This window comes from Tiliqua scincoides, chromosome 5 (genome assembly GCF_035046505.1).
Source record: "Tiliqua scincoides isolate rTilSci1 chromosome 5, rTilSci1.hap2, whole genome shotgun sequence".
NCBI classification, from domain to species: Eukaryota; Metazoa; Chordata; class Lepidosauria; order Squamata; family Scincidae; genus Tiliqua; species Tiliqua scincoides.
The window spans coordinates 8,059,544-8,087,475 of NC_089825.1; the positions used below are offsets into that span (position 1 = coordinate 8,059,544).

The following is a 27,932-nucleotide window of genomic DNA, read 5'->3' on the forward strand; positions in this document are numbered from 1 at the left end:
AATACATATGCCTGGATAGACTGCAGGATTGAAATTGACTGTCTTTCTCTAATGGAGTGGAGAGAGAGACGCAATAGTTGTGTACTAAAGTCTCCCATATGAAAAGACCTTTCTGCGCCCCCGACCAAACTTGATTTGGCCCTGGCTAAAGTTTCCTGATCTATCATTTCACAGTTCAGTCTTCCATCCTCACAGAAAGAAAGATGGGGGGGGGGGGGGAAGTTTGGTACATTTTTAATTTAGAAGACAAATTTAATTTAGAAGACAAATCATGTTATAGCTGTCATGTGAATCCTACCAAAACTTAGGTTCCTACAAGCAGATTGTGGCAAATTCAGGACAAACAGAAGGATGTACTTCTTCGTGTAATTCATTAATATATGGATTTTTCTGGTGGCTTATAGCACATGACTTGAAAAAGAAGAAAAAAAGATTCTATGCATTTTGAAGATTTCCTGCTGTAAGTGGTCAGCCCTGTTGGGGGAAAGAGAGAAATTTGTATTTCTGCAGAGCAAGGCCTTTAATGGTGGGTAGATTGAACCAAGGGGGTGTGAGGGAATATTATAAGCCTTCCAGAGAGAGGAGCAGATTCAGAGCATCCTCTAGAAAGTGTGTTAATATTCAGCATGGATGCTGATGTTGACAGAGCATCAGACCATCGCATTCATGGGCAGTATGCAATTCAAATCTTGACAGATAAATAAAATATTTCAAAGTATTAGATGCTCAGGACAGACACTATCACAATCTTTGTCCTGCTTCCCAGAAGCATCTGACTAGCCACTACTGGTGATACTGGTGACGAAAAAATAGACCTATGGTCAGATCAGGCGATTCCTATGTGCCTGACAATTTATGTTCCACTAGAATGGTATTCTTTGTTTAGGATGTTTTTGCAATAGATGTATTGGCATAGACTTAATTCAGGCAGTTTTATTGCCACACCTGGCAGGTTTACACATCCATGGAATGCGGCATTACTACCTTGAGCAGAACCCAATATATATTTAAAGAAAACAAAATAAAAAAGAAATTGCACCTTTAAATCGTAATATATTTTGCTTATTGGAAAACAAGCTGAGCATCGTTGTTTTGGCCAGAGGCCTTCTCCAAACTGTGGGGAAATGCATTTAATTCTATTAAACAACATTAAATCATGTTCCATATTCTTTCTTCTCTGCCAGTCCCCTGCTAACTGGAGGAGCTAGGGCTCAAAAGGTTTTCTGTCTTGTACTTTTAAAATTGAAATGTGGACAGAAATATCCCACATGAAATACTGCGTTATTTCTGGGCCATGCCAGTTGTAAAGCAAAATGGCATAGAATACAAAATGTGTTTGGTTAGAATGGATTTAATTGCTTGGTTAGCTTCCTGTGAAGTTGTTTTCATTTCTCTCATCATCAACTTGAGATTACCAGGTGATCTAGATCAGGGGTGCTCACACTTTTTTGACTTGAGAGCTACTTTGAAACCCAGCAAGGCCCGGAGATCTACCAGGGGGGGAAGGAAGCATCTGACAGACACCCCCTTTAATGTATGGAGCCCCTGCTAGAGTCTAGTCAGTTTCGTCAGTTTTGTTGCTGCATGCCTGAAGAGCAGCTAAAGTGTCAGTTTCAGTGTCAGTTTAGTGTCAGCTAAATATGTCAGTTTCGTCTAGTCACTAGACGAAACTGACATATTAACAGTTTGGAGAGACAGGGCTCAGCGATCTACTCATTTTGCCTCGCGATCTACTGGTAGATCGCGATCCACCTATTGAGCACCCCTGATCTAGATATTTAACCCAATCCTAACATGTGCTGGAACAGGCAGGCTGGTAGGATTGCACTGTATCAAGTGCAGGGTTGGGGCTGGCTGGGGCTCAGCCCTGGGCAAGGGGAATTAATTCCCCTTATGCCAGGTAATATGGCAGCAGCTGCATTGGGGTAGTCTGTGCCACCTAAAGAGGTGGCGCAGATCCAAGCAGTCTTGACATTGTGCTGGGTTGCCCAGGAGGGGGGTTAGGATCTGGCCTAAGTGATGGATCCTGGCTCCGCTCCCCTCCTGGGCCCAGACCACCCACAGCATGCAAGACATTATGTAGAAAGTAGAAATAATGCAATCTTCTGTCCAGAATTACAGAGGTGAGGCAATGTTTCTGAAGCTTCCCATTTACCCCCTCAAGATTCACAAATTAGATTTAGGAGAGGGTTGTGAGTATGTGTTGACAGTGGAGGGGGGAGAAACATTACTTGCTTTCTTAGAAGGCTAAGGGAAACAGAAGAGTCAATGTTGAAAAGCAGAGCTGTCCATGATTCTCAACCTAGCAATGGTGATGGTCTCCGTGATGAGCAAGAGAAGAACTTTCAACCCTCTCCTCCTCACCATTCAATTCATGATTGATGAATTGTGGCAGGCAGGTGCCAATGTTCTGCTGGTGCCAGAAATTGGCTCTCTAAAGCACAGTGGACATCGCTTCCACCCAGCCAAAGTCTCAGCTAACCGAGAACCTTTTCTAAGTCTTTCCAGCTCAGCGGGGAGCCAATAAACTGGCTGACTGAGTGAAACCATCCTGGATATGCATCACTGCTCAAGAAACCATGCAGTCTGTAGCCCTCATGGCTCACAACATGAGGTAGCAGTGAAACAATTTATAGTTTGCCTGGTTCTAGCCCCAACAGTGCTTGAGAACTTGCTTGCTTCTAGGAATGGTGAAAGACTTCTCAGGAGGAGGGGTTGTAGTTGACTTTTCTCAGTACAAATCTCTTGATCTCCATCAGGAAATTACTCTCCTGGCTTCATTTGTAACCAAGGGATAACAAAATATCAAAGGGAGTTGTTGTCCTCTGTTCTTTCTTCCCCAGACCTTTTTTTTGGGGTCTTGCTGAATTGGGGGGGGGGGGAAGCTCTGGTTCAAGCAACAGGTCTATGGTTTAATCAACAGTGTGTTCCTAGTGAATGCTTGAAAAGCCCCTCTAACTATTTTGAGCATTCAGCAGGAGCTCTTGTAAAACCTAAATGGCATGTAGAGTAAGCCAGAGAGGGTCTTACATCAGTAAAGTAGCTTTGGATGCAATCCTAACCACACTTTCCTGAGAGTAAGTCCCATTGAACAAAATAGGACTTACTTCTGAGTAGACCTGGTTAGGATTGTGCCCTTTGCCACTTTGGCTATTCAGGGTGGTGGTGAGCAAAACTGCAGAAAGGCCTGAAATTCTTCATCCTTCCATGCCCTTATGTTTAGCATAATGGGCTGTTCCTAGCATATAGTAATAATCTGAATGGAAGCTGCTGGAAACCATAAAGATCTGCAAAGGGGAAACTGACATTTAAACTTAGCTATTTTCAGAGTGTAACAACAGCTGGTTCCACACTTATAAAACCTTCTTCCGTGGTTGTCTTTTTCCCTGCTGGTTGACATTCCAGCACTTTTGAATAGTGTTCATCTATGTGGCATTAAGTTAAATTACTGCATCCCTGGAGGTGTATGACAGCTCCGCACAGCCGGTGGGATTCGTTTCTGTTAATTGCGCTTTTCCTAGAAGAATGATTTTAAAGAGGAGGAGGAGAAAATGGGAAAAGGTTGCCTTCTGAATTATATCCTAAACCTTGAGGCTTAGGTTAGTAAATTTCACATTGACATTAGGGATTCCACTTCAGCAAGAAAACTAAAGCCAAGGCAAACATCTGGCACAATTGCAGAGCACATGAACTGTAGCAGAAAGTACCAATCAAGGCAGGAAAAGGAAATCCTTGTAATAGCACTCACGATTCCAGCCCTCTTTGTTTGTAAGGGTCTTGCTGTAGTGATCTAGTTTATGCAATTTTACATGTGCCTGCCTCATATGTAATTTTCCCTTGTTAAAGCCTCGTTTCCCCTGGTTTGTATGTTGGCTGCCCTGAGCTGGAGGTTAATCAGGAGCTTGATCCCCTACTGACAGATGAATAGATTGGGCAATGTCACTGCTTACCTCCTTCCTATTAGAGACACAGTTTGCAGGCTGCAGGCTTGCCAGAGAAGAAGAAACTTTTGATCACTGTTAGAATGAAGTTAAAGAACTATTTTTAGGTTGTAATCTGGTCTCCAAGGCCTACAGGATGAGTATTACATGCTGCATTACAATAATAATACTGTTGATAATAGTCTTGAGCTCATTCAGAGTAGTTACATAAGGTCATTTTTACATCGATTCAAGGGAGTGCTATCTTTTCTGGTTCTTAATTGAGTGGAGCACAAAAAAAAAGGTTCAGCTTCAATAAAAGCAATTGTAAAGTACTGGATTTCTCAAAGAGGAAAACAGTTTTCATTTCCATGTATTCCATAGCAGTTGCTTATTTTGAAAGGCAATTGATTGTAGGCTGTAGATTACTGTTTCTGGAGTATTCTGAATTAGATAAGAAAAATCAAAAGAACATCAGACTGATGGTTGACCACTTTGTATTTCACAATGAACTCCAAGGAATTTTTGTGGTGAACATTAAATAAAATTTCCCATAGGTGTGAATCCAGTATTCTTGTTCTCCATAAATGATGCTGTAAATATTACTGCCAAATGTCATAAAAACTAATCTCATACGATCATAGAGTTGGAAGGGACCTAAAAGGTCATCTAGTTCAACCTGTAGCAGAAAATCCTCTTAGAGCATCTCCAGCAGATGCTTTTTGTGTCCCTGCTTGAAGATTTTTAGTGAGTGTGAATTCACCACTTTCCTCCCCCCCCTTTCCTTCCCCTTCCCTGTTTCCCTGGCAGGATCCTTTATTCATCAGTCCACCACAAATTAGCATACTGAAGCAGCAGCAGGATGTAGCTGGAGAGGAATCCAGAGATCCTGGAAGCCTTTTCCTTTCTTCACATGTGCATATAGTCCTTTCAATCTGCAGGCCGCTGAACTTGAAAGTTAGATGAATGCTGAGCAGCATTCAGAGTTTGCAGATGTCTGGAAAAGTGTATTGAATCCTGAAAATATGAAGCATAAGTCATGTCTTTGAATCTGAAATTAAGAATCCTAAACATGATTCTGTCTTGAAAGCACCTTCGGCAGGCCACTGGTATGCTCAGCGAAGGCAGCAATCAGTGCCATGGTGCTGATGGCTATTTTTGTGGAGCCAGGGTCTGACGTTGGGCTTAACGCATTGGCAGAAAGCCATCAGTCGTGATCTTGCACTGGTGGGTATTGGGATCTTTGAATCTTATTCCATGATCAGCTGTGCTGTCCTTGGTGCTTCTGAAAAGTTCTGAGCCTCAGTATATTAGAGGGCTTCAGTGTAAAAGTGTATTGAATCCTGAAAATATGAAGCATAAGTCATGTCTTTGAATCTGAAATTAAGAATCCTAAACATGATTCTGACTTGAAAGCACCTTCGGCAGGCCACTGGTATGCTCAGCGAAGGCAGCAATCAGTGCCATGGTGCTGATGGCTATTTTTGTGGAGCCAGGGTCTGACGTCGGGCTTAACGCATTGGCAGAAAGCCATCAGTCGTGATCTTGCACTGGTGGGTATTGGGATCTTTGAATCTTATTCCATGATCAGCTGTGCTGTCCTTGGTGCTTCTGAAAAGTTCTGAGCCTCAGTATATTAGAGGGCTTCAGTGTAAAAGTGTATTGAATCCTGAAAATATGAAGCATAAGTCATGTCTTTGAATCTGAAATTAAGAATCCTAAACATGATTCTGTCTTGAAAGCACCTTCGGCAGGCCACTGGTATGCTCAGCGAAGGCAGCAATCAGTGCCATGGTGCTGATGGCTATTTTTGTGGAGCCAGGGTCTGACGTCGGGCTTAACGCATTGGCAGAAAGCCATCAGTCGTGATCTTGCACTGGTGGGTATTGGGATCTTTGAATCTTATTCCATGATCAGCTGTGCTGTCCTTGGTGCTTCTGAAAAGTTCTGAGCCTCAGTATATTAGAGGGCTTCAGTGTAAAAGTGAAGGTTATTCGATGGCATAAAGCAACTTCAAGAACATTTCCTCTGGTGATATGGAACCACACGCAAAGCACATTCCCATAATATGCAAATTAAGCTTCCCCTATTTTGGGATTCCGAGTCTGACAACCCTGGACAGCTTTGTATTGGGATATTGTATCATGCTGCACTGAACTCCTTTTGTTCTTACCCTCCTCCTTTCCTCTCTCAGATGTTGTTTTATAAAATGGGAGGGAGGCAAAAAGGTCTAACATGATGTGCTGTTTAGCAAAGTGCTCATTAGTCCGCCTTGGAGTGTCTTGAAAGAATGAACATGCTGTAATTTCACCTTTGCTGTCCTCATTATAAAACAGATGAGACAGAGTTCAGTTGCTGTCCAGTGTCTGCTAGCACAATATGAGCGTCTCTTGCAGCATCTCCAGTATTCAGAGTTGCACAGTAAATGTCAGCTCAAGAGTGCACTGAAGTAACACATTGCTAGATTCATCACAGTGACAGAGACATTCTAAGGTGGTTGCAGTGTTTTTGGCTCATGTGGATGAGAACAAACAAACTGGTGCCCTTGTGTTGAAGCCATAATTGGACCAAACTCCTAATACCCAATCTGTCTGTTCAACAGGTTTCATGATGGCCTGTATGGAAATAAGTGTTGCCTGGATTCTGGCTATCTTCCCTATAAATTCATTACATCCAGGTCATATCTATCCACTTAAATTTGGGATGGTTTTATATGTTTCAGCCATTTTCCCACACAAATACCATATGTGTTATCCAATAGAAGTATAGATAGATATAGAATCCTTTATTGGCATAAACAATAGAAGTATAGTGTTTGCTTAGTGTAATGGAGTATCAGTTGAGGAGGTGCACTTTGGCTGTTGTTCATCAGATCTACTGAGATTTAAGGTGCAGTCCTAACCAACTTTCCAGCACTGACATAGCCACAATGCAGCCCCAAGTTAAGGTAACAAACATGCCCTTACCTTGAGAAGGCCTTCTTGATTGCCTTCCCACTGCAGGATGCAGTGCACCCCACATTGGCACAGCTATGTCAGTGCTGGAAAGTTGGTGAGGATCGCACCCTTAGAGAAGTTTTTTGGGGCTGTTTTTTTTTTTACAAAATACAAAAATGAGAAGTGCAGAAAGTGGTGTTATGTGGTTTTTAGTTCATTATCACTGTTTTCCACCATCTCTAGTCATAAGGCATGTAGGTCATACAGCCTCAGAAACCATGCAAAAATGGAACCTCAGAAAATTGTTAAGTCTGTCAGGCCAATTTGTAGCTCTGTCATGTGTCAAAGTTTGTACGTTTGAATAGTCTACTTTTCGTCTCCAAAATTTCCTGCAGGAAAACAGATGCTTCATAGAAGTAGATGAGCTATTGAATATTTTTTCCCCAGCTGTGTTACTCAAATATGTAAAAGGATCCAAAGCAAAAGAGAAATGCTTATGTAAGGTCTTTTCTTGCAACATTTACAGTAAGAAGAATGCATTATCTTGCATGCAGATCATTTTAAACAGCCTATAAATCTGTATTATCATGGATAAGTGAAAATGAGGCTGTTCCACTTCTGAGTATTATGAAGAATTAAATATTCAGTGCGGCAACCGCCTTGAAGACGAGGAGTTCTTAATCTGATTGATGTGGTAGAAGCCTCCCCTGTCATCATAGTCTCTTCCTTTTGCTGGTAGCAGCTCAGATCCCACATTTCTTGACTTGAAAGGCTCCATCTTCCCTCTAATAATACACTGAAACACTTTCAGAAGTGGGGCTTATGGGTGCATTTTCTCTTTTCACTGACTTCTTACGTATTTGTAAATACTGTCTACATTGCCACCAGGTGTCACTATGGTGGTATTTGCACAGTTAGCAGTGTCTAATGCCAGAACTAAGCTTGAGTGCACAATAGAAGGAACCACCCTATGAAAGTTTCATTTTTCTTTAATGGAAAGGGGGGGGGGACTGCTCCTGTTCTAAGTGACCTTGATATTTGTCTTTTTATTTTGTATGTTCAATCTTGCTTCATGATCTTTATTAATTTGTATACAACTACAACCTAATTCATTGCTCATGCAGCATGAAAAACACAGAAGCTAAGCTAAATAAATTTCCCCCATTATTAGACTTTATATTGCATTGGCATCATACTGATGTCTCAGGGCCCAATCCTATCCAATTTTCCAGTGCCGGAGCAGCTGTGTCAATGGGGCATGCACTGCATCCTGCGGTGGGGAGGCAGTCACAGATGTATCCTCAAGGTATGGGAACATTTGTTCCCTTACCTCGGGGTTGCGTTATGGCTGCACCGGTGCAGGAAAGTTGGATAGGATTGGGCCCTCAGTCATCTGCGTTGCCCAGCTCATGAGGGTATCTCTTTCATCAGAGCTGTACCTTCATCAGCATCACTGATCCTGGCACTGGAACATAACCATGTGATGTAGACAGTCCATTTGGATGCTGTTTTTTCCTATCATGACTTGTTACAATCTAACTGGGCCTTTGTTTCATTTACAACACTTCTAAGTAAAAGTACAAGGATCAGGGCAACACTCTTAATGAGAATAGGGTGAATGGAATTATGGTGGTAGAATTGTCTAGTAGTAGAATTGTCTAATGGCGGTACTGGTCGTGCCTTGTTACCCACTGGAATTCTGTTCTGGAACCCTCAGTGGATATTAAATCAGTGGAAAAATAGCTTTAAAGACCCATTTCCAGGTTTCTTGCTCCTCCATTGTTGCCCCAGAATGCATTGGTATAGATGCTGTACTGCATTCAGCCAATAGTTGGGGTGAATAATGGAATCTAATGGCATGAAATTATAATTATTTAACAACTTGAAGGTAGAAAACTTCGGCTGGTGCCCGCTGCGGCCGTACTTGGATCATGCAGACCTGGCCATGGTGATCCATGCCATGGTGACATCGAGGTTAGATTATTGTAACGCGCTTTATGTGGGGCTGCCCCTGAAGACGGTTTGGAAACTGCAATTAGTGCAGAATGCAGCGGCCCATGTGGTCACTGGAGCTAGGCAGTTTGACTCTGTCAGCCCGCTTCTCCGGGGGCTGCATTGGCTGCCCATTCGTTTCCGGGCCCAATTCAAGGTGCTGGTTTTGACCTTTAAAGCCCTATACTGCTCTGGGTCAGGGTATCTCAGAGATCACCTACTTCCACACAATCTGGCTCGTCCTCTTAGGTCATCAGAGAAGGCCTTTTTACAAGTGCCTCCGCCTAAGGAGGTACATGGGGTGGCGGCAAGAAATAGGGCCTTCTCAGTAGTGGCACCAACATTATGGAACTCCCTTCCCCTTGACTTGAGAATGGCTCCCTCTCTTGAGACTTTTCGGCGAGGCCTGAAGACGTTTTTGTTTAAAGAAGCCTTCTGAGTGCATGGCCTTTTTAAACATCTTTTCTGTATCTTTTAGTATTTTTACAGGCCTGATTCCTCTGATTTGCTACGTTTTGCTCTTTTTATCTGACTATGGTTTTTATGGGTATAAGTTAATGTGTTTTTAATATGTTTTTATTTGTGGTTAAATTATGTTTTTAATCTGTTTTTAATATGTTGTGAGCCACCCTGGGTCCCTTTGGGGAGAAGGGCGGGATATAAATAAAGTTTATTATTATTATTATTAGAAAATTGGATTTTGGTGCTTTTTTCCTTGTTACAAGGCATTTAAAGGTAGACATCAATATCAGTGGTGAGTCAAATCAGTGGATGCCAAGATCTCACATGTAGTACAATACCATTATCAGGGCCAATTGGTATTACTACGTTTAACGTTTCCAAAAAGAGAATAGCCATTGTATCTACCAGAAATGGAAAAACCCAGCATGGCTTGATTTGAGTCAAATCTAGAGTCACCACCCCCAATGACTTGACTTGAAAACAAGTCATAATGGGGGCACTTTCTGAGTCTCTAGGTTGCCCTTTGAGTTGCCCACCCCATTTAAAAGCCTGCTATGGAAAAAACAGGGTTGCTGCTGAGGGGGGTGTGTGTGTGTGTTGGAGTTGTCTTTGAATACTCTCCCGATGTCCACCCTGCCCATCTGTAAACAGGGCAGCAGGGGTGGAACAGACAGGGAGACAGCCAGGAGAGAAGCAGCAAGAGGGAGGAAGGAAGGTCATGCGCAGCAGCTGCAAGGCTTACCAGGATGACCTGATCCTTGGCAGCTCTCCTCAGAAATAGTCCCACTGCAGCTGGTCATTTAATGAGGCTTCCTCCCCTTGCCCCAAGTAACACTGGAGCCATGAGGAGTAAAGCATGATTGCTATGAACTATCCCTCCTGTTCCCTTGGTTTCTGCAGACAACTGTAAGGCAAGAACTCCCTTGGGCTCCTCCTTCAGCATCCAATGATCATCCATTCCTTCCTTCCTTCCTTCCTTCCTAGCAGAGATGAGCAAAAGAGCTTACTCCCACCTCCCCCCTCCTCTCGGGTGCATTAACCCGGGGCTTTTCAAACTGAGGTGTCACGACGCCCCAGCCTGTAGGCCCTGGCCTCTGCACTCTGGAGGCAGGGAGAAGGCAGCAGCGCGATCCCCAGGATCGCGCTGCTCAGGGGGCTGCAGGGGCTTGGGAGCACTTACCCAAGCCTCCTGCAACCTCCCCAAGGTGCGGGAAGCCCAGTGCGAAACTTTGGCAGGGCTCCGCACAGCAGCAAAAGGGAAAGCGGAGCAATCGCTTCCACTTTCACGCCGCAAAAACAGTAAGCAAGCACACCCAGACATAGGCAGACTTGAGTCAGCATGTGTGGGGTTGAGTGCCAAGTCAGGGGGGCCCTGACTTGAGTGTTTTTCTGAGTCTTCCACATGCATGATTCACAAGTGAAAATGAGTTGGAGGAAAACATGCATTTTCGTGACTCATCTCTGAGTCATCAGAACCGAGTTACCAGCCCTGGTGTCTGTCACCGTAGAACTTGGGGCTACCTGAAATCTGTTTTGCACCTAGCATGGTCTAAGTTAGTTATGTCTTTGTAGCACCCCCTGTGTTTTATTGTAGGACTGATATGCACTTTAGATTATGGAGCTTTTGTTTCATGACTAGAAACATTTTTTCTTTACTGAACATCTAGTCTTAAGAATTCTGGGAAACTCAAAAGCTTTCTCATTACTGTGTGTGTTTTGGTTGGTCCTGATAAAAACTATCCTCCAGTTATTTGGAAATTGTTTCTAATGGACAATCACAGCTACCTGCAATTATTTTTAACTGGCAGTGAATCTTCACTTGCATAACTTCTGCAAGTCAGAAGTCTCCCAAGCATAGAGCTACAAACCAGAACTAGGCCTCTGTTGTGATATAGCTGTCAAGGTCACACCAGCTGGAGCAAACACAAGAAGCTGGAGGAAAGCTGCCAAGTTAGTCTAAGCTAACAGCAGCAGAAACACTCCGTGCTGAGCTAATATAGCGGTTTTGTATGTGTGCATCTGTCAGTTTTACACTGAGGTGCTGGAAAGGCAAAAAAGTATGGGCACAATCCTGACCAGGTCTACTCAGGAGTAAGTCCTCTTTTGTTCAGTGGGGCTTGCTCTCAGGAAAGTGTGGTTAGGATTGCAGCCTATGAATCCTAAGTCTTGTTAAAACAGTTTGCCTGCATCTTTCATATTATAATCGGTTCATCTTTAAATTTCCAAAGGGAGGAATTTGATTTCCTAAGCATCAGATAGCTGGATGTTTTAAGTAGACACTATTGCAGAAGAAGTGGTGGGAAATAAGTATTAGCCTGTGTATTCCATTATGTATTTGCAAAGCCGCCTTCTTCAGACTGGTAGAATTATTCCTACTTGCTGAATTCATTGAACTTGGAGGAGCCCAGCTAATTAAGCCAAATGTTGTGTCTGTATTTAGATCTGCTTTAGTGGGCATAATGAAATATTAACAGGAATTTGTATGGATGCATCATTTATTAAATGCCACCTTCTTGCCAAGGTGCTTTACAGAACAGTCTGCGTGGTCCCTACCCAGTGTGGGTCATGACTGTGGTCACAGAGTGCAGAAACTAAGAATGGGCCCTATAAATGATTAGCAAGCAGGAGGTGAAGATGTTGCTGCAGGGAGCAAAGAACTGAATCAATCATGTTCTAGAAAAGGCTTTTAAAATATTTGGATTCCAAAGAGAGTCTTAAAGAGACAGAGATGGAGAAGCTGCTTTGTGCATTGTAGAGAAAAGCATGAAAGGCTTAAGCCAAAGGGTTACCAGATTCAATCTCTGAACCAGACAGGCGTGATTTCTTTCAGTCACATTATACTGGATAAGAGCATTGCAAAAGCAGGCAGAATAATGGATGCATGTGAAGAGGCAAGGTTAGTGCAAGATAGAATTCATTAACACACTTCGTTAAATTGTGCTGCGTTTTTTTTCCTTTAGAGCAAAACACACTCAGTAGAAAAGGCGACCCTTAGAAATAGCCATACATGTTAAAGGATGGGTATTACTTTGTGAGCCTAGATAAATGTTTATTAGATGTCTACTCCACCCGCATGAGTAAGATTTATAGGCTGGCAAGCTGAGTAGGAGGCAGTAGCTAGGTAATAGCTATAAATACTTGCTGCCCTTCAAGATGTGTGTTCACTAAGCTTAACACAGTCTTTCTCTTGTTGCTATGCACAGCTGCTATGCACTGCTTTTCTTAAGAAGAGAGTCATTCTCAAACTATGGGACTGCCCCATCCCTCCTTTGAGGAATGGAACACCCGGAATGTGGAAAAAGGTACCAAGTTTCAAGGAACACCCTAAGGGAAATTGTGTCTCTTCCAAGGAGCATGGCAGATGAATGGATGCATCCATCAGAGGATTTGGAGGAATTTACATTGGATTTGTGGGCGCGATTGCTTCTCTATTTGTGTTATCGTTTTAAATGATGTGTTCCTATTTGTGATTTTAGAACACACCCCTCTAACCCTGTTAGGTTCCTTTTGCAACAGTAGACTATAGAAATCCTGATATTTCAGTCCATATTGGATTAGTGGCCCCACGCTCCACGCATTCTTGTACTTAGCAGCAGACTGTGTGCACACAACCATGCCTAAAATCTGGGCATGCTCATCTGTGAATCATTTGATTGGTGGTGGGTCCTGTGGCCCAGCAGATAAAATAATGGCACCATGCTATCCTTTGTTAGCATCGGCCAAGCATGTGCTCTGCAGGTGCAGGCTATTGCAAATGTGCCGTAGAGCATGTTGCGACAGCATCGAAGTTAGTAGCGTAGGTGGGAAGGCCGAGGAAGGGAAGCTCCATGCTGTGCAGGGGCAGATAGGAGGGGGTGTAACAAGGCAGGGAGGGAATGGGGTGAAGGGATTGGGCCTAGGTGGGGGGCAGGATTGGTGAGAGCAGCCGATGCTGTATCCTACCCCCCTTCCTGGGCCAGATCTGCCAAGACAGATCCTCTCAGGCTTGTGCCAGCAACTTAGCAGGCATAGGTCTGAGTAGAGCTGTTGAAATGACTGGGGCTTACCCTGGAGCAAGGGGGCAATTGTCCCCATCCCTCAAGGAGCCTGCTAGTGTTCCAACGGCCTCCACAGGCTGCAGCGGAGCCCATGCTGGTGCCACTGCATTGGCATGGGGGAGGTTGGATAGGATCGGGCTGTAAATTTAGAAACTGAAATAATGCAATAAGGTTATTGTAGTCCTAGAAAAGTGCAGGGCTGGTACTGTATGTTCTCAAAGGCAGAAACCAATTCTTTTTTTTGTTTCCTTTGTAAGTGAACCAAAACAAGAAGTTGCTGTGGAACAAATGGAAAGCTAAAAGGAAACAGCAGTAAACAATCATGGAATTGTTCAGCTCTCTCCTGCCTCCACAGTGATGCAGAAACCATTTGCAGAACTGAATAGCAGTAACTCCGTGACATAAACTGCAAATAGAGGAGTCTTGCTGTTACAGTAGAATATATTTCATGGAGTTCTAAGGCCCAAATCACAATGCTACTTAAAGATAAGTCCTTTGTTTCAAAAAGTGATCTGTGGCTTCATTCAGTTTTTCAAATAAGTCTACAGAAGATGTCCCATTTAAAAAAAAAGTCTCTAGCCTACCTGCCCAGGCATAACTAGTATTAGAAGCAAGCCAACGGCCTGAAACAATACAAAAGCCAAGTCTCTTCCAACTAGCAAAACATCCCTGTCCAGTTGCTTAGGAACAGTTTTTTTCTTGCTGTGGACCAACTGGCTGTTTGAGCCTGGTTCCATTCCTTGCAGGATGTAGCTAACTGCCTCAAACTTGGGCGACCTCCATGCCCTTTTTTGAAGGCATTCAGCCCCAGATATTTTTATGTGCTCATACAAGCATGTAGAGGAATGCGTTGAAAAGATTGTTCTAGGACCTGCCCCATGGATCCCCAAAACCACGTATAATGAAATCCATAATTTTGACATCATTAAACCCTCTCACCTCCGGAGGGCTTTCTGAAGCCAACAGAGGCCACACTCATCCACCTACGGCCTCTACAGACTTCAGAATAGCCCAGAGTGCAAAAAAGCGACTTCTGGTTTCCTTTGGGAAATTGGAAGTGACTTTTTTGCCCTTATAAGGCATTCTGAGACCGGGGAAGCATCTGGAGCAGTGTTTCTCAAACTGTGGGTCCAGACCCGCTAGGTAGGTCGGGAGCCAATTTTACATGGGTCCCCATTCATTTCAATATTTTATTTTTAATATATTAGACTTGATGCTACCATGGTATGTGACTGCATTTGGGGAAACATTACAGACCTTTACTTTTAACAGGCTACTATGTATGTTCTTTTAACAATAATAGTAAATGGAACTTACTCCTGGGTAGGATTTCAGCCTAGGATGGTTAAAAAATTTCCTGCTTAATGATATCACTTCTGGTCATGACATCACTTCTGGTGGACCCTGACATATTCTCGTTCTAAAAAGTGGGTCCTGGTGCTAAATGTGTGAGAACCACTGCTCTCTGTTCCAGAGAGGATTCCAGAATGCCCTCTGGAAGTGATTGTAGCACAGCTTTGGTCATATCTGGAGGGGCTCAGATTCTTTCTGCCTCTGTCCAAAGCTTGGGAGCCCAGACAGCAGTCTGCCTTGGAAAAGTTTTTCTCCTAGACCAGGGGTGTCCAAACTTTTTGGCAGGAGGGCCACTTAATCTCTCTGACACTGTCAAGGGCCGGTAAAAAAAATAATTAATTTACATTTCAAATTTGAATAAATTTACATAAATAAGTATATTAGAGATGGAACTTATATGAATGAATGCGGGTCTTGTAATAGCTCAAGGCAAAGCAAGGCCAGCTTTTCCCTTACTGCTGCTGCTGCATCACAGATGTGAAACAGCAGGCAGAGGAGGGAGCCCTCATCCCACAGCTCACGTGAGAGGTTGAACAGTTGGCCGCCACGCTGAGAACAGTTGTGTCAGGCCAGCACAGGCTCCAGCAAGCCTCCAGAGGCTCATTGGAGACTGTGGGCTCCCCATGGGCCAGATTGGGAGTCCTCAAGGGCCACAAGTGGCCCCAGGGCTGGGGTTTGGGCACCCCTGTCCAAGAGTAATGACGAATCCTTAAAAATCTGTGCCCCTGGATACCAAACTGTAGTGAAGCCTATGTTATCTAAGAGACGTAGCAGCCTGCTTCCTCCTGGTAAGCAAATACCAGGCAGATAAAACACTAAAAACTAACAAGTCTTATTAAAAGAGTTGCAAGGCTTTGGAACCACATGGTAGGTAATTAGCGGAGGTCAAGGGTAAAACATGAATTCCTTTGTAAGGAAAAAAAAAAGTAGAGCCAAAGGTTTTAATGGTAAGGAGATTGACATGTTGGCATCCTTTAGTCTCGGAAGACTATGGTATCGCGCTCTGAATGGTGGCTCTGGAACAGTGTCCTCTCCAGTACGCGAAGCCTGGGTAAAGTAGGTATGGAGGATAGGCTGTTACCCATGCAGCAAATTCCCCCTCTCCACGTCACTGAAATGGTCCAATGGAAAGGCAGAAGCCAATACGGTTGGTTCCAGCGGCGTCGCAGGAGTTGCCAGAACGTGACTGTGTTCAGCCATGAACTGCCTTAGGGACTCTGGCTCCTGATTTTGCCTCGAGGTTGACTCCTGAAGCCTTTTCCTTAACTGGATGTAGCCACAAGGCAGTGGAGGTTTGGGATCAGAATTTTCCTTCTCTCAGATGAGCTGCCTTCCCAGGCTGATGAGTCCCATCTACCCGGTGGCTGTTTAGTCGCCTCTTACGACAAGTACAGCCAAACTGAGGGCCTATTCTTATCCCCAGCCCCCAAGGGAGAGTAAGGAGATTAGCAAGCTGAAAACAAATGAATCCTAATGTAAATAAAATTGCTACAGGTTACTCAAGCTATCCAGCCAGTCCCAGCACCTCCAAAGCAGCCAAAGGAATGGACACAACCCATACTGAGCCTCTGTTGCCTCAGCATTATCCACAGGGGTTGTAGCTCCTGGGTGACACAGCCTGTGGGCATAAACCCTGATTTCTCTGAGCAATTGCTCATTTGGGGTTACCTGGCCTGTTTGAATCCCCCACTTCTGAACATCAGGTGTGCTTCATAGTCCAATGAGCAGGATTATGGTCTAGTTTCTTTTGGTACCAATGAAGAAGATGCTTTTGGGAAAGAGAGGATGCCAAACAGTAGTGATCTGCACCTGGATGATGCAGCAATTATCCTCAAGTTACTGAAACTTTAAATCCTTACACTTTGGTAGAATTGCCACTAGCTTCATATTAAAACAGTGAAGAAGATAATCCTGAAATAAAATGCATCTTGATAGCGAGTGCAGTGGTATTTTAAGACTTAAAATCTGGAGCAAGTCAAAACAATTTCAAAGGAAAATATCCAGGAGTGATCTTTCAGAGAGAAAGCAACCCTGTGGCTTTTAGCTTGCACCATTATGACTTTCACCAGAGTTATAATGACCAGATGTTGCATATTCCATAGTTTCAGATTTTAGGCCATAAAGCAGCCCATGAATGTCAGTTCTATGGCTTGGGGGGAAAAAAGAAAAAAAAACCTGGCTTTTGCCTAGCTGACACAGCACAAAATTACAGTTTCAAGAGCAAACACCACAATTCATCCACAACCCCTCTTTTTCCTTTCTATCACACACAGAGTTTTAAAATACAGCCAGATTTGTGAAAAGAAGCCAGTACAGGTTGAGCCTCATTATTCCATTCCAAGCACTCAAGTGGATGGCAAAAAACACACTATAGCAAATCAATTTAAAAAAAAAGTTTCTTTGCACCAGTGATTTAAAAACAGCCTTGCTGACCTTTGTGGTGTAAGGTAAGAGTCATTAAGAAGACAATCCATCAATCAGTCATCCTCCAAGGGCTTAGAAAGGTGCTTCACTCAGCCCCTCCCTTCCCCAATGCAAAGTGATCACCTTTCTTTCAGGTGCGCAGGGGGAAGGGAGGGGTTGCCTGGAGATTGAAGGATTGTTAGCCACCTGCTCTCTCTCTCTCTCTCTCATTAAGGAGGCTAATGTTAAAGGACTGCTCAGTTTTTTAAACTGATTGTAAAGGGATGCATTTTTCCCCTTCTCCAGGGGGTCAGCACATTCCTTCTCATTTGCAGGGGCCATTTCTGTTGAGTCAAATCCGTGTATAAAAAATCGGTGTATAAAATAGGCTGGACCTGTACAGACCTGCATAAGTTCTCTGAACAGTCAAAGCAAAAACCTGTGGTCCATTTCCAAAGTCTGCTGCCGCCGCCACCTCTCTCCAGCCTGCTGTGAAGGCGGCCTGTAGAGATCCACTTTCTGCCTACTAAAAGCGAGTGGAAAGTGGATCCCCCACCACCTTAAGTTGCTCCTGGTGCAGTTTCTTCTAATGTGAAAGTACAGGTCTTCTGGTTTGATGTAGAATGAAGGAGCTCCTTCATTCATGCCATTCCTTTAAATAAAACATGGAAGCCCTACACTTGAATAAACCATGGCAGCTTTTTCTTTTTTTTACTGTGTCAAGGGAGCAGATCCAAGATGGCATTTCGGGTCACACCACCGCTGGTTGTTTGGCAGGCAGGGAAGTAGGAGCAACAACACTGGTGAATGTGTAGACTCCAGGACCATTAGGCTTGCCCTAAATTTAATAGTAAATACTTTGAGGGTGGTTGGAAATGGCACTTTTTGAAGTAAAGCGTTCCAAAATTATTCAGAAAGCATGTGTGCTAGCAGGTTGTATTGAAAGAATTTGCTCCCTCTCTCCTTGCTTTATGCCTCACTATGACAAATATCACTTTCACATAAGCAGAACAAGTGAATTTACTTACTCGGAAATGTGTTAGAGAGATGGAGTTCCCAGCTATTGTTGAGTTATTGTATCCTACACTTCTCCTGACTCCACCACAGTTGTAGCAATCTACATTGGAGATTTTTTTGAATCTCTGCATGTCAGTTCTCATCCAACTTTAATCATTCTCTTTCCAGGTATTCTTTACACTTATACCCCAAGAGCTATTGGTACCAGTCCTGTATGGTACAGAATCTGCTAATGTTTTATGGATCTGCAATAGTACAGTGTTCTATACTTGAATGATATTCATAATTCACATTTCAGGAAAGGTTACTGTATATACCAAGAGTCTGCAACCAAAGAAATGACTGTTTAGTGTGTGCACCTGAGGCTGCAGACCAGCAAAAAAACAATCCCATAGCTAATTCTGGTAGTGCATGAGTTTAAGCCACCTCTGCCCAACGCTGCATATACGCAACAGGGATCAAATGTGTACATCTGTGGGCTGGGTAGAAATAATAATAATAATAATAATAATAATAATAAATGGGTTAAACATACTGGGGGCCTTTGCAGGTGTGATGGAAGGCGTACCATCCATGTCACAACTCATCTTTTTCAGTGTGGTAAACGTCCACACGAAGCTGCCTTAGAACTGGGAGATAAGAAATTCTATGACAGGTGAACCCTTCAGAATGTGATTCTCAAAGGAAAAATGGGATAGGCTAACAGCCATTCCTTACAGCACTACAAATACATTCGTTTTATGTGGTGTTTTAAATCTGTCCTGCTGTATCCAAACACTGCTGTCCTGTTTGGTCATGTATTAATTACAGAAAGATGAGCAGCTACAATCTTGGCACAGGTGGAACTCGAGATTATGAAGTGGCAGCAGATGTTATAAAACCTATGGAAAAAGAACAGAAGCTAAAATAGCTGACAAAGAAATTTGGCCCCAATCCTAATAATTAGGGTCTTGTGATGCTGTAACTATAGAGATTCCAGCAGCATAAGGTCCTTTATGGAACTGTAAATGCTGGGCCACCATTATGCACTTCTGTCTCTTTGTTGTGTTGTTGTGTTTGTGTTATGTCTGCCAGTAAAGGTCTTACCTTATCTTATCTATGCACTTCTGGGCTACTGCTGCAAATAGGCGGTGCCACACACAAAAGTGACTCCAGGAGCCAGTAAGTTGATGGTGGAGGTGTGTTTGGAAGGAAGGTGGCAGGGGGTGTTTGGGGTCAGGGAAAGGGAGGAAAGGAGTGGATCTCAACAGTCCCGGTGTACACCAGAGCCTATCCCTTTGTCCCAGGTTGTTTGCCCCTTTTCTCTCCTTGTACATACCCCAACAGAATGGCTGGTGTACAGGAGGGACCTCGGTATCCACTGATTTGCCATCCACTGATTTGACTCACCACTGATACTGGTGTCCACCTTTAAATGACTTTTAACAAGGAAAAAACCACCAAAATCCAATTTCCTACCTTTGTGCTGTTAAATAATTATAATTTCATTCCATTAGATTCCATTATTCACCCAATCTAGTGGCTAAATGTGGAATAGTGATTATACCAACACATTTTGGGGCGACAGTGAAGGAGTAAGAAACCTGGAAGTGAGTCTTTAAAGCTATTTTTAATTGATTTGGTATCCACTGATTTTTTTTATCCACTGAGGGTTCTGGAATGGAACCCCAGTGGATAACAGGCACAACCTGTATGTCCAAGGAGACCCATAGTCTACCACCGGGGTAGGTAAATATTTTACTGTCTGATTGCCTCCCTACCATTGGATGTAGTGTGCATTCTGCCAGCCATTAAGGGCTTAAAACCATTAAGGGCTTTTAAAGTAATTGCCAGTACTTTCAGTTGTGCTCAGAATTGTTCAAGCAGCCAAATGCAAATAATAAAATGGGTGAGATCTGATCACACCTGCTGGCTCCAGGCTACACCATTCTGTACCAGGCTGCAATTCTGTACCAGTTGCAATTTCTGAAGAGTCTTTATAAGCATCCCTGCCCAGAGTGTGCTATAGTGTTCCAATCTTGATATCACCAGCCTATGGCTAACTATAGTCAGGCCTGACTGTTCTGAGGAAGTATACAGCAATGAAGGTGGGTCAGCCATGAACCAACTGAAGCCCCCATTTCAGGTGATGGGTTGGGGGAGGTGGCAAGTTGGGGAGAGATGCCCAACATCCACCACCTGCCTGATCACTCCACCCACTTCATCCGTTCTCCTCTTGTGTTCTTGGCACCTATGCGAGTTTTTCCCTTGCTGATTTTATCAAGTGACTGGTGGACAGAATAATGCTAGATTTTCAGAAGTATGAATCTTTTTTTATGTATAACACACACACAAAGTACGTGTGTGTGTGTGTTATACATATAAAAGATTCATACTTGTAAAAATCTAGCATATCAACATGTTCCTTCAACCCTTTCTCCTGTCATATACTAGTTTTTATATGTATAGGGAGTTGTTAGACAAGGGAAGCATTAAACCATTGAATACTGTACATTCTTTGGACAGCAGGATGGGACACACAGCACTGATGATTATGTGTTTTGGCTGGGGAACCAAAAGCCTTGTGGAGTTGGTTATGACCAGCCTTTCCGTAGAGGTTGCTGTAGAACACTCAGTAAGAGTGACTGTTCCTGCAAAGATGAAGCACTGACTCAGAAAGTGATTATCATGGTGCCAAAATTAAAAAAATATCTGACTTTCAAAGCTAGTGCATCCACTGTGGTGTATGTTAACATATCCCAAGCCAAGCTTTCTTGCCCCTGAACGTAGTTTTAAGTTACTAGTTTGAAATCAAGAACACTGTGAGATTGAGTCGCTACAGTCTTTATTTTGCAGATCGGGTGCTCTTTTGGGTAATCGGGAGAAAGGTGGGGTATAAATTTAAAATAAATAAATATTAGCCAGACTAGGTGCTTTGAAAAGCCAGTACTGTCTTGGTGCATGTTCATTGATTTGTGGAATTGACTTGAACTCTTTAAAAGTTGTATGTAATTAGACAGAACAATTCCCTGCATTCCAAATGTCTTTACTCAAGTAATCAGTAGGGCCAGGAGTTTCCAAACTGGAAAAACACCCATCACTGGATAAAAAAAAAAACTCCTTGCCTTTCCAATGCCAAGTCAATCGATTTAAAAAAACAAAAATCCAGAGCACAGGGAGGAGGGGCTGTCAGTGACTGGCAAGCTGTTAATGGCTGTCAACAACCCTATAATAAAGTTTACAATTAATTCCTTGTGCTCAAATGCCACAGCAATCCCCAACACAGTCTTTCACAATCCCTCTGGCCCTGCTGGTATCTCACAGTTGTTCCTTGGAAGGACACAGTGGAAATTGTAGACCTCTTCTCTCTGGTGGCAGGCACTGCCCATCCACTGAGCAGTGCTGCCACCCATGTCCTATTCCTTTTCATCCTGCAAATTATAGCCTAGGAGGGCAGGGGCTCCATGTTTGACCCAGAAGGAAAGGAAGCCTCGCATAGTTGACTCCGAAGGGGAGGGACCGCTTGCACAGTGCATTCAGGCGCCTGCAGAACTTAGCGCTTTGCGCCTCCTCTAGCTACGCCGCTGCAGATTTGCAACGGTCATGAGCCATTTTAGAATTCTCAAAAACTGCAAATTATTGAGTATCTAGGTATATCATTTATAGTTGCCAGGCCCTTTGCGATCCGAGTTAGGGAATGTGGGGCTGCTCTAGTAATTGTGGCTACTCTGTTTAGGCTTTGACTACACATAATATTCAAGGGTAAGATTCTTTACATTGACTCTGTTTTGTTTTGTGAAAAACAACCGAAAGGATTGCAATTTAGAGGAAGAAGAACTGCTCTGGGGAAGAGAGATTAACGTTTTCACTTCCGGCTGTTCTGAGGGCCGGTTTCTTTAAAGGGGAGGAAGGAGGGTGACCCTCAGATGTGGACAGGAACCATGCCTACATTGGCTGTAGAAAAGCAGCTGGTGGCTGTGATTTTAATAGATAAATGACAGAAAGAGTTCAGGAGCCCTTCCTGCCCATAATCACAGGCAGAAACTAGAAACAGGCAGAAACAGCTTTTCACTTTAAAAAATGTTTGGTGGACAGAATTGCACAACTGAACGTCATATGTAACTTCATAGAATCATAGAGTTGGAAGGGGTCATCTAGTCCAATCCCCTGCCTTAGGCAGGAAATCCTCTTAGAGCATATCCAACAGGTGCTTGTCGAACTTCTGCTTGAATATCTCTAGTGAGGGACAGTCTACCGCCTCTCTCGGCAATCTGTTCCCCAGCCAAACTGCTCTCACCTTCAGGAATTTTTTTCCTGATGTCTAATCACAATCGCCTCTCTTGCAGTTTGTACCCAGTTTGTATGGAGCACTGTACACAATTTGTTAACACAACAGTGCAACGGAAATATATTAATTCACCTCTTCATTTGTGCAAGGCTACTGCAAGAGGACCCTGGTGTTGAACCTTGGCTTTAATTACAATCTGATAGAATTCCCTTAATTTCCCATTTTGTAGTTGCAGTCAGGGTGGCAGAGTAGTGAATATTTTCCATGCTTAAGGCTGGATGAAGATTATTCACTGCATTTAAAATTGTGAGAATATGACAACACAATAAATTTTTTAATATTGTTGGCATCCTTCAGTCTCGGAAGACTATGGTGTCAAGCTCTGAATGGTGGTTCTGGAACAGAGTGTCCTCTCCAGCCTGGGTAAAGTAGGTATGGAGGACAGGCTGTTACCCATGCAGCAAATCCCCCCTCTCCACGTCGCTGAAATGGTCCAATGGAAAGGCAGAAGCCAATACAGTTGGTTGGTTCCAGCGGCGTTGCAGGAGTTGCCAGAACGTGACTGTGTTCAGCCATGAACTGCCTCAGGGACTCCGGCTCCGGATTTTGCCTCGAGGTTGACTCCTGAAGCCTTTTCCATAACTGGATGTAGCCACAAGGCAGTGGCATTTTTTAATATAGAGTAAGATGAATTGATCTTACACATATGACTGGAGACTTTTCTGCAGCCATATTTCAAATCTTTAACAGTACTACTCCCCCCATCCCTGCTGCCAATGAAGCAATACCAACATGGCTTCCTATGGGGGACGGCAGTTGCAGAGGTCTCTTCTGGGTAAGGTGGTAAGCCCCCACAGTTTGGAGGGGTCTGTTCTGACCAACACTAGTAAATTTGCTGGTGCAGGTCTGCATGAACCTGAACCCCAGGATTGGGTCCAGGAAGGGGGCTGGGATTTGGCTGCCACCAAACCCACCCCCTTTGCCGACCTGATCTGCCATTCCCCCATCCTGTGGCCACCCTGTTCCATGCCCCCTCGTCCTGTCCTGTCCTGTCCTGCTTCCCCGCCATCCTCCCTGCCTTGGCGGATGGCTGGCAATCGAGTCCAGCACGTAGGGGAAGGCTCTGGCCTGCTTGCCAACATGCCAACAGTGTGTGAGTTCACATGCTGCCTGCAGCCAGAGTGTCTTTTACGACTGCTGCTGCCGCCAGCGTGGAACATGCATTCCCCTGGCAACAGCCCCAGATAGGACTGGGTCATGATAATTTCTACAGGAGGGCTTTTCAGCTATAGATCGTTCTTTAAGCTCTACTTAAAAGCCGCTGCAGTGCGTGGCATGTCACTCAGTTATTCATAGTGCAAGTTATGATTGCACAAGGAAGCCACTGGAAGTGACTTGCCATGGACTGATCCCCTCCCAGTTATAAAGCTCGCAAGTGCTCTCCACTTGACTTCTTTCTCATCCCAGTTCTTGAGCTTTCATATCCCACTTCTGCATTTGAGCAGCCGTTGTGGGAGCCATGGAAACTCTCAGTACGATGGGAAAATATCACACAGCGAGTTACTTATGGAATGGGGACCTCTCACTCCAGGGAGGCTTCCCACTGGAAACATAACATGTGTTCCAGTGCACTGCTGTGTAGCCACATTATGCCAAATCTTCCCCACAATGTATGGCATTTATGTGTTGCATTCTGATTCCATCTTGCCTCCAAAGATCTGAGGGTGATCTACCTGTTTATCCTCACAACAACCTTGTGCAGTAGGTTAGGTTGAGAGATGGTGTCTGCCCCTATGAGATTCATTGCTGAGCTGAGCTTTGAACCCAGCTCTTCCTGCTCCTTGTGTGACATTTCAACTGTTGCACTGTTCTCACTCCCCATCAGGAAATGGGGGCATGGTGCAATTTAGGGGGTGCCTGCAAGCAGCTTTTGCCTCCCAGAGAAGCCTCCATGCCAGTTCTTTGCAAGGAGCCACAACAAAGGCTGCTTGTTTCCTGTGACCAGGTCGGGGTGAGTGAGCATAACAGAGGGGAGTTTATGCGAGGTGCCCGCTCAGCATTTGTCCCTATTGATTCCTTATTGCAAAGCCCTGGAGTTAAATTGGCTGCTGCACATTCTGCTACAAGACTGCCAGGAGCATGCGCAGCTCTAGCCCTTGCCTGGCTGTGGAGGTGGGGAGCGAGGAGTACCACAGCACGGTCTCCTAGCTCTGAGCTGCCAGTTCCTGGTTGCCAAGCAGTTATTGTTTCTGTGAGGGTTGCGGAGGCTGTTGCTAATTGAAGAAGCCCTCTCAGCATCCTTCCTTCTCCTCTTTCCTTCCCGTTTAAATTTTAGAGGCAGAAAGGGAGAAAAAAGAGTGAGGCAGGCAGAGATTGGAGATTAAGGGTGGTGTATGTTTTGGAGGTATTAAATTTTCGTTGGGAAGGGGGAAGTGCAAGGAGAGCGGCTCTCTCAGCTGCTGATTGAGTGATGGGCTAATTACTCATCTGTATTCCTGTAGCTTTGGTGACTCGAAACACTTGCAGAGTCAAACACACACACACACAGAGACACGCTTTCTTTTGCATGCACGTAGAAACACACCGTCAAACACAGACTCGCAGACTTGTGAAATCCTGTTTGCCACTGCAGTGGGCACAAGTAGGTGAACATGACTACAGCTAAGGAGCAAAGTGCTTCAGGGAAACAAGCTCAACAACAGGAACAGGTAATGCTGTTGACTTTCTTTTGTGGAGAACAAACAGTGATTGGTTGTGTTCTGTGCCTGGCTTGCCTGCTTGCTTGCTTTTTGTCTCTGATTGTGTGCAACTAACATTTCCAGACCAGTCACCAAGGCAGCGCTGTAGCTGGTTGTAAATACATTTGCTGTTTCTTGGGCTTCGTGTGATGCCTCTAGTCCTGTGTCATATATGGATTGTGAGCATTTAGGAGCTGACTGGGTGTTCTGTGTCTTTGCTCTTCACAGCCAGGTTGGACTGAGGATGGATGGAAGGGAGGGGTGGCGAGAATTTCCTTCCCTTAGAATGAAGTCCGTTTTACATTTTCAACTTGCTTAGCAGGGTTAGCCATCTTAACTACTTTTCTTCAGTTGCACCTGAAATGGCAAAACCAGATTTGATCTGTTTGCCTTGTGCCTGTAAAAAAAATAGCCTATTGTTATAGCCTCTGTACAAGAACAAGCTGTGTGCATGGATGGGCCAAAATTTTGAGAGTTTCTTGTGGATAAATTACTGCATATTTAAATCCACCTGGAGCACCACCTCCAGTCTCTTTACATTTTTCTGCATGTAGGTTGCCACCTTCTTTTCCTGGCCTTGTTCCTGTAGAGCTATAGTTACCTTGACACACAGGAATTCAGCAGGTGACGCTTTTTCCACAGTGTTGCTCCATGCCAGGAAGAGCTTCAGCTGCTTTATTTCTGTGTCAGGGTTGCTGTATCTCTACAGGAACAAGGCGGGGGGGGGGAGGAATGGAACACTACCAGTTGACCCTAACAGTCATAGTCTTATACTTTACCTACAGATGAATGGATTGCTTTTCTAGACTAGTTCATAAAATGAGTATTTTTTCAGTTGGACTTCATGGTCTGTTGAAACAACTTTCCTTACAGGAAAAGCAACAGTCACAGATAAGGAGAGGCTGACACATAGGAAAGACTGGGTAAGAAACTGAGATGCATCTGAAGCAGGCAAAGATTTCAGATGTGCTCAGCAAGAGAACTGCAAGAGAACACTTCTCCCCCTACCCCAACAAGCTTTGCCCTGTCCATCTCTGGATGTAGAGTTTCTCCACCGGGAAATAAAGATGAATCCATTTGCTCCAGATTCCGCATTCCTACATTTTCATTGTCACTTAATGCAACTGTAACTTTGCAGCTTTAGTCATTGGCTGGCGTAGCGCAGGGAACTAATTAAAACAGATCTCCCCTGACACAAATTAATTCTTAAAATAGTTTTCTTCCTATCAGCATGCTGAGAGTTGCAATCTTTTATTCTCTCCCCCCCCCCCCATGTGTGTGCTTGTGTTTAAAGGTAGATTGGAAAGGCAGATGGTCGGCCTCTTGTTAGGCACAGCACAATAAAAAAAAACACAAGGATCTGCTTTTTCAGGGAAATGTTTTTTTTGAAGAAAATAAAACCTTCTGTCAGCTGCCCACCTTCCACTTTTTGATTCTTAGAGTAAACAGACTCTGCCTTTCACACAAACTTTCTTTGTTTTCCCTGCTCTGTTTAAAAGATTAGTTTTGGGACATGCATATTTGCATAAGGCATGCCTGAGAGGTGAACTTAAAACTGACATTAGTGCAGGTATCAGACACTGGGCTTAAATTGCAGATCTTGGGTTCCTTGGGTGGGACCCCCTGCTGGTTAATGGGCCTTCTGTCTTGCTGCTGTGGGCTTTGCTAATTAGCTGCCACCCAAAGTTACTACAAAAATTGCATCATTAATGAATTTTACATGTTGTCTTATGTCTTAAAATTTAGCCTCCTTCTTGTCCCACTTGCTGAGGGATTCAGTACCCATGGCAGTCTTAACGCTAGCAAGCAATAGCCGTTGTCCAGTCAGATGTAATGCTATATCTTTTTCCAGACTGTGCAAAAGTGAGTAGGCCTCTTTCTTCCCCAAAGCTTATGAAAGTTTTTTTTTTTTAAATAAATAGGTGAAGGAAGCCTCTTTTTGCATGTCATGGTCTTAGGTAAAGGAGCCCTCTCTTTAAAGACCACACCAAACACCATCTACAAAACATTTTTATGATGGAAGTTCTATAAATGTGAAATGTGAAACACCAGCTTCTCATTCCTCAGTAAAGCTACTGGAGAGTTGGTCCTATTAAAATCTGGGATCTACTACTGAGACACGAATGGAGTTCAACTGTAGGAGAGAGCTGGTGTTGGGATTCTGAAGAGAAAACTCAGAAGTGACTGAGGAGCAGTCGTGTCCCGGTGTTCCACACAGCACTGCTTTTGGCTTGTACTGCCTCAGCTTCATCTCAATTGAAAAAGAGAGCTACCAAGCATACATACATGTGAATACAGCATAGCTAGAGGGGGTGCAAAGCTCTAAGTTTTGCAGGGCGCCTCATAGTGAATGCCTCCGTTTTGCTCCGACCTTCTGGAATGGCTCCATAGGGGAAGGGGAGGGGCCCCTTGCACGTTGCGGTGTAGCTCCCTGCAAAACGTAGGGCTTTGCACCCCCTCTAAGCTATGCCACTGCAAGTATGCATACATGTGAATACAGCATTAATGGTTTGGGAGCCCTCCCATCTCCCCACATAATTATTTTGTTTATCCCTCCCATCTCCCCACATAATTATTTTGTTTTTCCAAATAAGCAGCTTGATTTAAAAAGAGAGAATGAATTTCAGTTGTACTGCAGAAGATGGTCTTTCTGCTTGGTTTGATTTGGGATGTGAAAGGAATGTTGAGTTCTCCAGTTGGATGTTGAAGTCGTAAGTTTAGGCTGATAATTGGATAATGACATTCTTAGCTTCTTTTGAAACTGATTGGGAAAAACAGAAGATTTTACCTATTGTATAATGGGAGGC

At 43.9% G+C, this 27,932-nt stretch overlaps 1 protein-coding gene across 2 annotated transcripts in view; it reads left to right on the forward strand.

The window, feature by feature from the left end:
• DPP6 (dipeptidyl peptidase like 6) overlaps positions 1-27,932 on the forward strand; it is a 383,341-nt gene that overhangs the window by 108,169 nt on the left and 247,240 nt on the right. The window contains exons 3-4 of one of the 2 annotated variants that reach the window (XM_066627027.1): positions 196-221; positions 11,243-11,260. The exons of the other annotated variant lie outside the window; for it this stretch is intronic. Coding sequence (XP_066483124.1) covers positions 196-221; positions 11,243-11,260 — 44 coding nt within the window. The remainder of the gene's footprint in view (positions 1-195; positions 222-11,242; positions 11,261-27,932) is intronic. 2 annotated transcript variants of the gene reach the window in all.